Source organism: Athene noctua, chromosome Z (assembly GCF_965140245.1).
Source record: "Athene noctua chromosome Z, bAthNoc1.hap1.1, whole genome shotgun sequence".
Classification (NCBI taxonomy): Eukaryota; Metazoa; Chordata; class Aves; order Strigiformes; family Strigidae; genus Athene; species Athene noctua.
In genome coordinates, this window is record NC_134077.1 from 28115141 (window position 1) to 28128116 (window position 12976).

General features: G+C 37.2%; 1 protein-coding gene across 1 annotated transcript in view; it reads left to right on the forward strand.

Moving 5' to 3' along the window:
- Nucleotides 1-12805, forward strand: part of LVRN (laeverin) — a 36980-nt gene extending 24175 nt beyond the window's left edge. The window contains exons 13-20 of the mRNA XM_074931783.1: nt 904-959; nt 2367-2520; nt 3415-3509; nt 4217-4324; nt 7741-7911; nt 9973-10113; nt 10949-11024; nt 12484-12805. Of these exons, the coding sequence (XP_074787884.1) occupies nt 904-959; nt 2367-2520; nt 3415-3509; nt 4217-4324; nt 7741-7911; nt 9973-10113; nt 10949-11024; nt 12484-12630 (948 nt within the window). The 3' untranslated portion in view covers nt 12631-12805. The remainder of the gene's footprint in view (nt 1-903; nt 960-2366; nt 2521-3414; nt 3510-4216; nt 4325-7740; nt 7912-9972; nt 10114-10948; nt 11025-12483) is intronic.
- Nucleotides 12806-12976: the final 171 nt, after the last annotated feature.

Sequence of the window (12976 nt, forward strand, 5' to 3'; positions counted from 1 at the left end):
TCTGAAGATGAAAGCAGTACAGAACAGCCTATACATGTGGCTGTGTAGGGGGGTTGCATAATTATTTAATGTTGCTTAACCCTGGAGTAAGCCAGAGGCTCTGGTAGTAATGTCAGCTCATTGGTTTTGGAAACACAGGTGATAGAATGTAAACTTTCAGCATAATATTAATCAGCGCAGTCAGAGGATTTCTCCAGAAGGTCTGGACGTGAGCCTGATCAGAGCATGCGGTGTGGTTCAACCTTTCTAACAAACACTGGCTTTTTTCTAGGCTTTTTTCTTTCACAGCAAATCTAAGCAGGAAATTAGGTGTGTGCTCACTTGCCGGTTTTCGGCACCAGTCAGTGGGAAGGTTCACTTGAGCAGCAGTTGAGGTGAAAGGACATGGAAGGAGACGAGGAAGGACCAGCAGTACTTGCAAGAACATGAGCTGTGAGCAGGGGTTCACCCATGGCTCTACCTTGATCATTTAGTTCATTCTAGTACCAGACACTCTACTCTTGACAAATTTGAGTATGTATTCTGAACTGAAGCCTCAAAAGGAAAAAAAAAAATGAACCAAAATTATATAACCAGGATATTTTTAGGAAATGTAATGTTTCCATATTTTAATTTTCATTACAGCGTGCAAGTCAGAGGGGTCTTGAATTTCCATGCTTTATGTATGTGTATAAAATATAAAAATATATTATGTCACTGTATATTTATGTATATAAATGTCCCTAAAAGCACATACATAATTTCAGTTTAAAATGCAGGATCCATTTTATGATGTTTTGTAGAAAATTTTGCCTTGGGAAAACTGTTATGCACTTGTCTCATCCTTCTGAGGCATAGTAAAGCTTTTTTAAACTCCTAATGACGTGTTTAGATCTATTAACGCCGCATGAATGTTTTCTGCAGGCTATTCCCGCTGTCAGCAGGTTCCAGCTGATAGATGATGTTTTTGCATTGACCCAGTAAGTATGTTTCGAATATGTCATAGAACATTATTAAACTACATGATTGCATTCAACATTGCTACTTCTGCTTCATTCATTCCTACCCATATGTACCTCATCAGGACAACTGTTTTGACAAAACAGTGGGGGAGTTAAGTATTTAATCCATTCTTTGGCCAGTGCTGAGTGATTTCTTTCAAAATTTCATTTTAATTTTTGTTCCAACTCTTTTAAGAAATATTTTAAATATGACACTGTCATTAGTTTTTTAGGGGCTAAATTGTGAATTGAACACTCTGAACTTTCCTTTATTTATTCTGGGCTATCTCAGCTGTGCTGTCCTGCATCTCTCTTAAGACCTCCTTCATTTCCTTTGCTGATGGATGACTCGGTTGCTCATGTCTGTGGTGCTATTGAGGTCAGCAGTACTGTAGGGATCTGAAGAAGCGATAAATATGTCTATGCCTCAAACATACCAGAGATCGCAAAAGCATCAGACACCTATGATGTGGGTGATCAGGGAGGAGGTGGCCAAAGCATACTGCCCACCCTCAGACCCTGTGGAGGTAGCTCTGAGAGGAGGAAAGAATTCCAATTCATCCTCTCTTACAAAAGCCTCATAAGAGAGCTCAAAATTAATAAGGAATGTAAATGAAATATAGAACTGTGCTCCTGTGTAAGGACACTAGAAGTGTTGTTTCTGTTCTGGAGAAGAGGGTCTTGAATTGGAGTTCTATTGGGGAAAAAATTAATTGGTGCTAATTCCACACTGAGGCACAGAAGTGCCAAGCTGAAGTTGTTCATTCCACAAATACCATGCCTGTGAATTGAATTGTTTTTACAGTAATGTACATTCCACAAAAGAACTGATAATGAAAATATGTTGTTTAGCAATAAAAAACAAATGTATTATAACTCAAAACAGTGCTCTTTTCCTTCATTTTATTCTAGTGAGACTGATGCATCTGTAAATGTGCCTATAATGTATCCTGCATACACAAGCAGAATACAGTCTGCATACTGCCATGATTGTGCTACTACTTTGGTTGTGGCACTGTGCTATGTAATAAATGTTTTGAGAGTTCAAGTCTTAAAAAGCACCATTTAAAAATATATACTTCTTTAGATTATATTTAAATATCTATATTATTTTTAAGAGATTTATTATATATAATCATATGATTGGAATAATTAGCATTTAAATAATTATATATGATATCTGATAGAAATAATACATTCATATTATTTAATAATTTGACTATATATTAATTTGTACCATATTTATATTATTTTTTATTTTTTATTATTGTGACTTCTAGGTCACTCTTCATGCAGTCTTATTGTCAGTTTCATAAATAGATATTCGTGGCAGGTAATTAATGTCAATAGGTATGCTCAAGTATGAGGTTTTTTATTTTCAAATAGGTTTGGATACATTCAGATTGAAACAGCTCTTGAACTGACAAGGTACCTTGCCAGAGAAGATGAACTCTTCATATGGAATGTGGTATTGCTAAACCTAGTACCTGAGGATTTAGAAAGTACTCTGAAGAGCTATGAAGTATATCCCCTTTTAAAGGTATCACCTTTTTTGTTAGTTGGTAAAGATACTAGACCATTTAAATAAATCAGGCTAAAATGAATGCTTTTTAAATTCTCAAGAATGTAGTGATAACTGTGATGAGTCATAGTTCTTGTCATTCCCTTTGCATGATTTTGTCAACTTCTTTTTAAATAGAAGGAGGTACTTATTTGTATATATTTGTATATATTAGTCAGTGATAAATATAATAGATTCTTGAGCAGAAATATATTCACATTCTTTATATTAAAGTTGATCCTAGGTTTTTGGAAAACTGAGGATCTGGAAAATACAGCTATCAGTCAGTAGGAAATAGTAGTAATGGGAGTAACACTGCTATGTATAAAGGGCATATAGTATGTATGTGCTCTGTGGTTTGTACTGCCTTCCAGTTCATTTTCATGGAGAGAAGGAAGAAACTGGGTTTGGATACTAAATGAGGTGATCCCCTCCCATATTTGAGCTATCTGAGATGATACTGTCTTATTTATTTCCTTGACTTCTATTTGAAGAAGATTTCACTTTTGTTTAAAGTACAATCCCACAATCGTAGTTCTCTTAATCTCTAAAAGTAAAGGTATGTTTACGCAAGAAGAACAAAGTATTTTCTATTGAGAAGTTCTTTTCTCTCTTTTTCTCTAAGAATGAGCATTTGTTTTCTTTCATAATGATTTCAAAGGTCCTGGTGGTGTGAAATGGTAACTTCCCAGTTTGAATGGTTGTACAGGTGTATTGAATTTTAGACCAAATTTCTGTATTTTAATTTAATGGGCTGTGTTGCCAAGAAATTAATAGTGGTAAATATATAGGGTAAATCTGAGTAAGTAAAGAAAAATACAGTAAAATAAAACCTTGCATCTGAAGTAATTTTTCTTTCCTTTCTTTTTAAAGAAATACCTTTTAAAGAGAATGTTGCCAATATACCATTATTATGCAGGTTTTATTCGTCAAAATGTTGATGCTTTGGAAGATGACTATTTTGCTCAGTAAGTATTGTGCTTTTCTCAAAAGTTTGTTCTGAGGTGATTCTGTCTGATACAGTGCAGTTTACCTCTGTAAATTTAACTACAAGATACACGGAAAATTCTCTTAACTGATTTGAATGTAACTGAATTGTTACTTTTACTGTCCTATAAATGTGTGTTACTTATGATGACACCTGCAATGAAGCTGCAGTATCAGGATATTTTCAGTCTATTTAGTGGGCATAAAAGATGATAGTTTAATGATCTGAGTGGTAACTTTTCTTTATTGGAGAACAGACTCAACAGATTGCTGCTAGTTGGGTCAAAACTGACAGCAATGAACTTCAGATGTGATTTGTGGATCAATCACTAGAACTTTAAAATATTTCATTTTTCAAGGCCACTGCAGCCACAGTCTTGAATGTCAGAGTGACTTGGACTAGAGGCAGCTAGTCTCTTAAAACTACCAAGAGGGATATAAACCACACAAAAATTATAGTACATTGGTAGCTTCACTAATATCCATGAATATTGATGTCAGAAACCCATTACTGGTAGTTTTTTGGTTTTGTTTTTGTTTTTTCTTTAAATTAAACCTCAACTGTTTCTAATAGAAGTTCTCCTGAGTTAATGGCATCATGTGCTGAAACTGCTGGTCAAGCACAACTCAAGTACTTCAGATGTGGAATACTTACCTTTTATTCTTGCTATTTTGGCTTCCCTTCAAGAGTGTATTTGGAAAAACTTTTCCAAACAGCATGCTGGCTAGGCCTCCAAGACTGTTTGAACCTGTCGTCTGAACTGTATGCTAAATGGATGGACAACCCTGAGTACAAGTAAGAACGATAATGTCCTCTTAGAGGTGTGCATGAATATGCAAGGTCAAAAGTTAAAGTGATCTTACATGGGTGAGGCAGAATGAGAAATGCTCCTGTACACTGCTCTTACTCTTGACAGAACTGACAAAATTTAAGCCTAACTGTGCCCCCCCAACACTCTCCTCTTACCTAAATCCCAACTTGATGATGATTTCATTATTACTGCTTTTTACATAGACTTTACAGGGTGGAGGATGGAGATTTTTGCCATTAAGACCAAAATCTCTTTAGCCACCTAGCAGATGAACCTCAGATTAGGGCTAATATCCCAGTCCCTTTGCTGCAGTACAGCCTTGGTGTTATCCTGTATACCAATTCAGTTTCTAAGCTTCTCTTAGCAGTACTGAATGAGATGATGTTTGTATGATAGAGGCATCTGACCATTGTGAGCCCATCAAATTGCATTGCTATTCATGTAAATAGGTGCTGGGAACAGCGGTCAGTTCTTAGTGCTGATATTAGAGCCTAGTGGTCAGGTTTCTGGTCTGTGAGGATGGAGACTGGGCTCCACCAGGATCAAACTTTCTGTATTCAAGTATTGCACTGTTAAAGAAAACTTAAAATGTATTGAAATTCTTACTCTCTTTTCCTCCCTCTTTCTTTTGATGTTTTTCTATGCAATAGTCAAATGGTATTGGCACTGGTGAGTAAATATTTAAAGTTTGTTATCGTTTTTATTTGTTGTAGTTGTAATAAATATTTTGTTGTTACTTTTATCTCTACTGATAGGTGTAGTTGGTTAAATAAACTGAACTTGTACTTTTATGTTTGTGGTTTTTTAAATAGCTTTGTAGTTGTTATCCTCATAAAAATCACATCGTGCTTTGCAGTTAAACTGAAAAATTTACATATCCTAAATATATTGCTGTGTTCCAGAGAGAATATTATTACTAGCCCACCCTAAAAGTGACACTGCTATGCTGAATTCTCAGGATATTTTCAAGAGTCACTTATCTTCCCCTAGTAACAACATTTAAAATTTTTCTTTTTCTTGTGCAATATTACATACCTTATCTGAGTTGAAGAGCTGAAAATTCTGTTAAATATATTAACTGATATGGTTTTGAATGAGATGAAGAAGATTAATTTTGCTGTCCTTTCAGGCACTGATATAAGTTCAAAGGAACTTTACAGCCTCACACTTCACGTGGCTAGAAGTATATAAAAAAATGCAACCATGAATTTTATTAAGTGAAAAAAAAATCGTATTTTAAGGCAAAAAACATAGGAGATAGGACACTTGTTAGGTTTCAAATGACAGATCACAGTTCCTGTTCAGTTAGGGAGGCTTTTCGTATGCTGGACACAAAAGGAACAGGGCACAATAAACTTTTGACTCATATTTCACAGACAAATCCCTTTAGAAGCTCTTATGTTCTCCATTCTGAGAGCAAAATTCATAAGAGCACACTATAGCTGTTTTGCCACAGGTGGAACCCAGTAGGATTTTCACTATGTCAGTTCTGCATTGGCTTCAGGAAAATGATGTAAAGTAATCCACCCTTCTCCCCAGCAGCTTTTTTCATCTTCCCCAAGATGCAGAAATGATAGAATCCTGGCAGGCCAGTAATGCCAAACCACACAACCACTCCTATAAAAAATATCAAGATTAATAAGCCCCATCCTTATCTAATATAACCTCAAGCTCCGAAGTCCCTCTGGGCCACAGTGGACTTCATCTGTGAACTATACAACATAAACCACTTCAGGGCCACCATAGATGTCACCAGCCAGTAGACCATCGTCCCATAGTAGGCTGCCCATACAGCCTGCCTTGAATTCTGAATGTGAATATAGGACATCATATGTGAATACATGCTGAACTTGCTGAGCTTGTCTATTTGCTCTTCACACACAACTTTATGCTCAGTAAACCAACATTTTCTTGAAACTGTTGGAACAGCTACAGTAGCAGAATAAATATCTGTGTTTTAGCCTATGTTATCACCCTACAGTGGACTCTTTCTGCAATGTTATGAAATTATTATTAATCAAATTACTAGACCCTGTAACTCAAATAAGATTTGTCATAAAAGTATTCCTCACAGGGCTATTCTTTACCTTGAAATAACCACTCAGTCTCAATAAGCATCATTCTCAGTGGCACAGCCCTTATGTTCCAGCACATATCCAGGTAAATGAATCCAAACTATTTTTTGCAGTAAATAGGAAATACGCTCACACTTTCTGTTATTATGTCAGTGAAATCCCCCACCCACAACAGGACTATCAAAATCTCTGCATTTTTTATTTCCACTTCTTAAGAAGCGATGTCTGTCATGCAAAACACCCAGCTTTTTCCCTTATTCCCACTAGTCCTTCTTAGTTTCCAGAGTTTATAACTTACTTGTCTACCTTTTGCTTTGAAGATTGCTATCATATAGCCTTCCTCCTGGCTAATATTGTCTGTTTCTGCTGGTATCATCCCAGTTTTCTCTAGGACGGTGTACTGAAACTCAGAGGAATTTTTCTTAAATTATATTTAAATATGAATTTGCTGCTTCCAGTTTTGGGCCTGAAGAATGGCTTTTGTGACCAGTAACTTGTCTGGCTTTCCAAGTCTATCTCCTGATCTAAATGCAAGATAGTTTTTTACACTTCTGCTTACAAACTTGATCTTACGTAACACTAAGTAGATTAACAGTATGCCATTGGGAAGTTAAATGTTTCATTTGTAGCAATGGGACCCATTCTTCTAAAGAGAATTAGTCCAAAATATCATTAATTTAAGCTGTTTTTGGATAGCCTGCATAGTAGAATACAGTGCTGTCACTGGAAAGTGTTGACAATGTCTTAATGTCAGGGACACATCATTGCCACAGGAGAAATGTTCTGTTCAGCCTTTGCACATGGAGTATTACATTGATGATGTCTGCATTTAGTTTTTGTTATAAAATTCATTGCCATGTTGAGGACTCCCCCCTGGAGTGGGAGTAAAAGGAAGCTGCCTGTTGCATGAAGAAACGTCCCCTTCTGTTTCCGCTGTACTGCACATGGCTCTTTCTACTGCATTCACTGAAGAAACTTTGAAAAGGCTTGTCTGGGATGATGTTTATATGCAACCGTACACTCTTTAATGGTGTGATCCATGTCCTAGACTGTGATGTGAAAGAGTGGCACTGACACTGTGTGTACACAAAATAGCTTTGTCCAGCTATTCTAAACAACATTTCTGGTTTGCCTTTAAACAGCATATTCTTTTTAAATGTTTAAATAATGAATGAGGCAATCAGATTTCCTGGTTTTTAGATTGCTATTTTGTATTTCCTTTCTTGTTCATCTTTTAACTGTAAATAAACATTTCAGTTATGTGTTAACAGTTGGTTTTGACTTAACAATAATACAGTACCTTTTAATTATATTTTGCTTTGCAGAATTCCCTTTTTAATTAGAAGAACAGTCTGTTGCTATGGTGTTGCAGTGGGAAGTGATAAAGAATGGAATTTTGCATGGGAAATGTATAACCATACCGGCTCCACAGAGGAAGATAAAGACATCCTGCTCTCTGCCATGAGCTGTGCCAAAGAGTCATGGTTACTTTACAGGTGACCTTGGTCAGAGTATATCTTTAAATACTGTACTGTGCAAACCTGATGGATGTTTGCCTGCACCAGAAGCATGTGTCTTACAGACCACTGGAAGAGTATTGTGAGTTTAATACAAGGATAACATCCTAGATGCTGGTAATCCTGAGAAATGGATTTCCTGAGCTTGTAGCTAGTATGTCATGTCTAACACAGGGCCTGCCTTCTGTCAGTATATCTAGTGACCTTTTTGAACTAAAATTATACCTTCAGGCTTTATAGCAGACTATTGCAACACGTCCCATAATATAATTGCATGTTGTATAAAAACATGCTTCCTTTTGGTTTGTGTTAAACCTATTTTCTATTGCTTCTTAACTTGGAACCCATTGGCTGTCCTTACTCTCTGCACTGTAAGAAATAGTAATTACCATAATTTGCTTTGATATTTTCCCCTACCATTTATGATTTTATATAATTTTACCATAGTCCTTCTGTCGTGCTTATTTTGTTTCCAAATTAGAGTGTCATAGTCTATTTAGTCTTTATGTGGAAGCCAAATCACCCAGTTTAAGGGCAAAAATGAAAATTACTTACTATCAAGCTGTTTACCACCTGAAGTGCAGACTCACATTGAAAACTTGGGGGTTTTTTTTAATTTCCAGTTTCACAGAATCATAGAATATCTAGTTGGAAGGGATCCACAAAGATCATTGAGTCTAACTTCTGACTCCATGTGGGGCAAACTAAGAGTTAAGCCATATACCTGCTTTTCAGACACTTCCTGAACACAGTTTAGAATACTGTATTTATTACCTTTCACTGACATCCATATAAAATCTTTTCACTTTATCAGTAAAAAGATGTTGAAGATGAATTCTCTAATCTGCATGGTAACATAACCTGAAGGATTTGTCAAAGGATAGAAATTTGCCTGTGATGGCCTAAAGAATAATCGTCCAAGAAATGGCATAAACTCAATGGATCTGAAGCTCTGAAAGTAGCAGAGATGTTTCTCCTGCCAGCCACCTGCTCTTGTGCTGGTGGTCATTTGAGAAGACAGAACAAATATATATATGAGAAGACACTAAGATAGGTTGTGAAGGGGTGTCCAATCAGCTATGCTGATTTTCCCCCTATCCTATGGCCCTTTATTGACTTTGTCATTCGCACAGGCTAGCACTGGTTCCCAACATGCTCAGGGAATTGTGATGACCTCCTTCATCCCTGTGCTTTAGTAGCTGATAAACCAATCTGTCTTTCTGAATGCCACCCTGAAAGTATTTTGCGGTGAGGAATGTTAAGCTGGGCTTTTCCTTGCCCTCAATATATTTTGCCCATTCTGTTAAGCAAGATGGTGGCATGAAGATGTGATAAACCCAGCTCATCTACTCTACCTAAAAAGCAGCTGCCTGCAAGACCTTATGAAAAGATAACTCTTTTAACAGTGCTGCTTGATACATCAAGAGATACCTTTATCAAGGTGATCCATTGAGGCAACAAAGAGAATTGTTACTTACTTTTTTAAGATATTCAGGCACTCTTTATTCAATCATTGCCACTGATGTCATTGACAGGTAGTTCATAAAGGGCTTCTGAAATCATGCCTTAGCTCCATGAAAGCATCCAAGACCCATTGTTACTTAGTCTTGTTATAGGGGACCCTATAAACAGGTCTGCTTTGCATAACAGAGTGTCTCAGTGCTGGTTTACTCTCTAGGCTCGATCTTTGTCACAGTGAAATGAATGTCCAGAAACTGAGGAGCAGTTTGTCCTTCCACAGGGTTGTTTGGTATGAGTGGTTGTCTCTGGTAAGAAAAGCATATATATCCACCTGATGTGCTACACCCTCATTTTACGGAGAAGTGAAATGTCAGTGTGGAAGAACAGGGGATTTCACATTGGTGAAGGTGTAAGGACAAAAACCAAGCTGAATACACAGCTCAGAGTGACCAAATTTGATGTAACATCCCACATTCTAGTATTTGTCGAGACAGGAGTTTTCCTGAACCGCATGATATTTCCAGATCATCACTGTTAAATGCAAGTGATAGGTGCAATTATTACCTTCTTTCCTAACAGGTACTTGCAATATGGACTCAGTGATACATTGTTTTCTTCCAATTGTACTTCAATCATCATCTTATATGTGGTGTCTAAGGATATTGGGCACCGTATAGCCTGGGAATTTGTTACAGAAAATTGGCCACTTTTAAGTGAAAGGTATGATAAGCAACCAGCTTTGGGCTCCCTTTATTTCTGTGGCTCTTTGGCTTCTTCCTCCATCTTTATGTTTGAGCTGTAAAATCCAGGTGCAGATGTTCCTTCCAGAGATTACTTTTTTGTAATGATTGCAAGTATTTTTATGACTGTTTGAAAACCCTCTCTCCTTGGCAATCGTGAAAAGCAGCAGGGCTGTGACAGAGTACATTCCTGCTGCCAGTGGTGGCAGAGGAGTCCACTGGGAGCCATTAGTGGCAGCATAACCAAGACCAGCCATCTGGGAACATTCAAATGTGTATCTTTATTGCTAACTCTAGAAAAGGCAAGCTGTAGCAGATTTGTGGCACATCAACTTATTCCCTTACAGACCTCTTCTGTGTTCCATACTGATGAGGAATTTTCTGGGAGACTGACCCATTATTTTCAAATAAAAGAACAGTGTGGGTATTAATTTATACACCATCCTCGAGATACCAACAGAAACACTTGTTAGAATCATTATTGTTTAGCCTTTCTAGCTCAGTTTGGCTGTATGGGCTCACAAAATTATCCATTTTAAGCGAAGAATTCACGTTACCAAAGTAAAAATACCAGAGCTTACTGGGAAATGAAAATGAAAGGGAATTAGTGTGTTTCATCCTGCTCAAATGTCTAAATTCAATGTTAATGATACTTCCTTAAAACGGGAAAAATAGTACTAAACTGCAAACTTCAGCTTTGTTGGTATTTCCAACATGGTAAATAATAACTAAATAATGGGAATATATGCAAATAAGGTGAAATTTAGTATATTTGCTGACATGCTGTTTGAAGGACCTTTGTATCAATTTTACAGGTATGGGAAGGAATTATTACATGATGTATTAAAAGTCATGGGAAGATTTGTCAATACAGATGTACAGATCCAGGAGGTAAATCAGTGAAGCAGCTAGTTTTAACTTTATTGCCAGTTTGTAAATACCTTTTTAAAATCTGTTGGTTTTTAAAGCATAGACTATATTGTATAAAGTTGCTGTGTTGAGACACTGAGAAAAATTATACTTCCTCACCTGAGAAATAAGCGTATGAATATACACCCACAGCCCTGCAGCCTGTGTGTGCAGTTGGTTAAGCATGGCATGGAAGTGAGCTTTTGTGCAGGGATGGACGTTGTCCTGCTCTCTGTGGTTGCAGTGTAAGAGGTTGCCTGCCCATGTGCTGAACAGATGGCCCTACACATGTGATACAGTTCTTTCCTTTTGACTGCGTGGCAGCCCAGATGAGCCCATGAACAATGCTTTCTAAACGGGCTGCTGTACATCTGGAAAAAGGGAGTGGGTTTTCGGAAACCTGCTGAAGGATGGAAATACTTGGGGAGGTGGCTGTAGGCTGTCTTATTCCCCATAATAATCCACAGTAGTGCCTGTGACAATAACTATCACTACTGATTTCATACTCTTTTCTTGTTCTTTCATCTCCAGTCCATGTCTCCCCAGATTCTTTCCCAAAATACTATTTTCTTTTCTCAACAGCTCAGCTTTTATGCTGTCTGCATGTGATCCACATTTCTGTGCCAGACTCAAACTGCTAGTATGTGTTCTTACAAGAAAAATTTTGCTTCCCTTTTTTACTGCTGGTTGATGCATGTGTACAGCAAGTAACTGAGGAGGGATGCTTAATGGAGAGAGCTCCTAAAATCAAAGAAATATCTCTTCAACACTCATGAACTATAAATTTTTCACCTTTTGTTCTTCAGGGACAAGTTAACTCTATGGGATGGCAAAAGCAATAGCCCAGTGCCAGCCTTTAACTTTCAGGCTTGGAACTGAGTCCCAATAAACATTATCAAAGGTGTCTAATTTTCCTCTTTAAAATGTGTATGTAGAAATCCTTTGCCATGATGTCTACAGGAAATATACCAAAACTTGGGCTGCTTGGCATGTTATATTGCTGGTTGTCATGCTGACATCTCTCTCATTTCTCTTATAGTTTGTTTCCCCCCCCTCCCCCCCACCCCTGTATATTTCTTTGCTATTCTTCAGCCTTCTCTTGTTTTCTGCTTATTAGACTGATGGGAAATATTTCTCGTTCTGTGATTGTAGAACAGGCAGCACAAGAGGATTCTGCTACCCAACTAGTCTTAGACACTGTGGTACCACCTAGTGAAGTTGGCTGCATTTGAAAGGATTTTTAGAGGGACAGCAAAAGGACGCATTCCTGATGTGCAAGGAACTTTCCCACCTTAGTGTAAATCAGTAAGCTTGCCCCATCCTGATTTAGTCACTGATGTCTCGCCTTTTTCTGCACACTTCTGCCTAAAGCATGTCAGGTACACAGTTACTTGCCGCAAGTGAAGTTATGTGAACTAAGCTTATGTGTTTATTTCTTCAGTTGCAGGTGTTTTATAATGCTACACTGGAAGAGGATGAAAGAGTGGCTGCTACTCTACTACTGGAGTTTACAAAATTTGAAAATATGGAAAGGAGAGAACTGCTAATTGAAGTTGCCAAATGGTTACAGAAGAATGTAGATGATTGACTTGGAAAACAATTTCCAGTATATTTTAGAGTGTGATTCACTAGCATTTTGGTATCCATTTTAAGATGTAATTAAAGATAAAGCACATTTTATGAGTCCTGTTGTTGCCTTCCCAACTGGAAAGTCAGGCTAAAATAATTCACAAGGAAAAGGAAGATGCAATAAAAGAAATTAGAGATGTATTTTCATATTATATCTAAATTAATTTCCTACTGGATGAATTGTTAGTAGGGATGCATTGCTAATAATAATCTAACATATAGATGCAGTCCTAAATCCTTTGTTCTGAATATCCATATGGAATGTGTGGTACAAGTTTATGGTAAAAACACATGAGGAAGCTAGA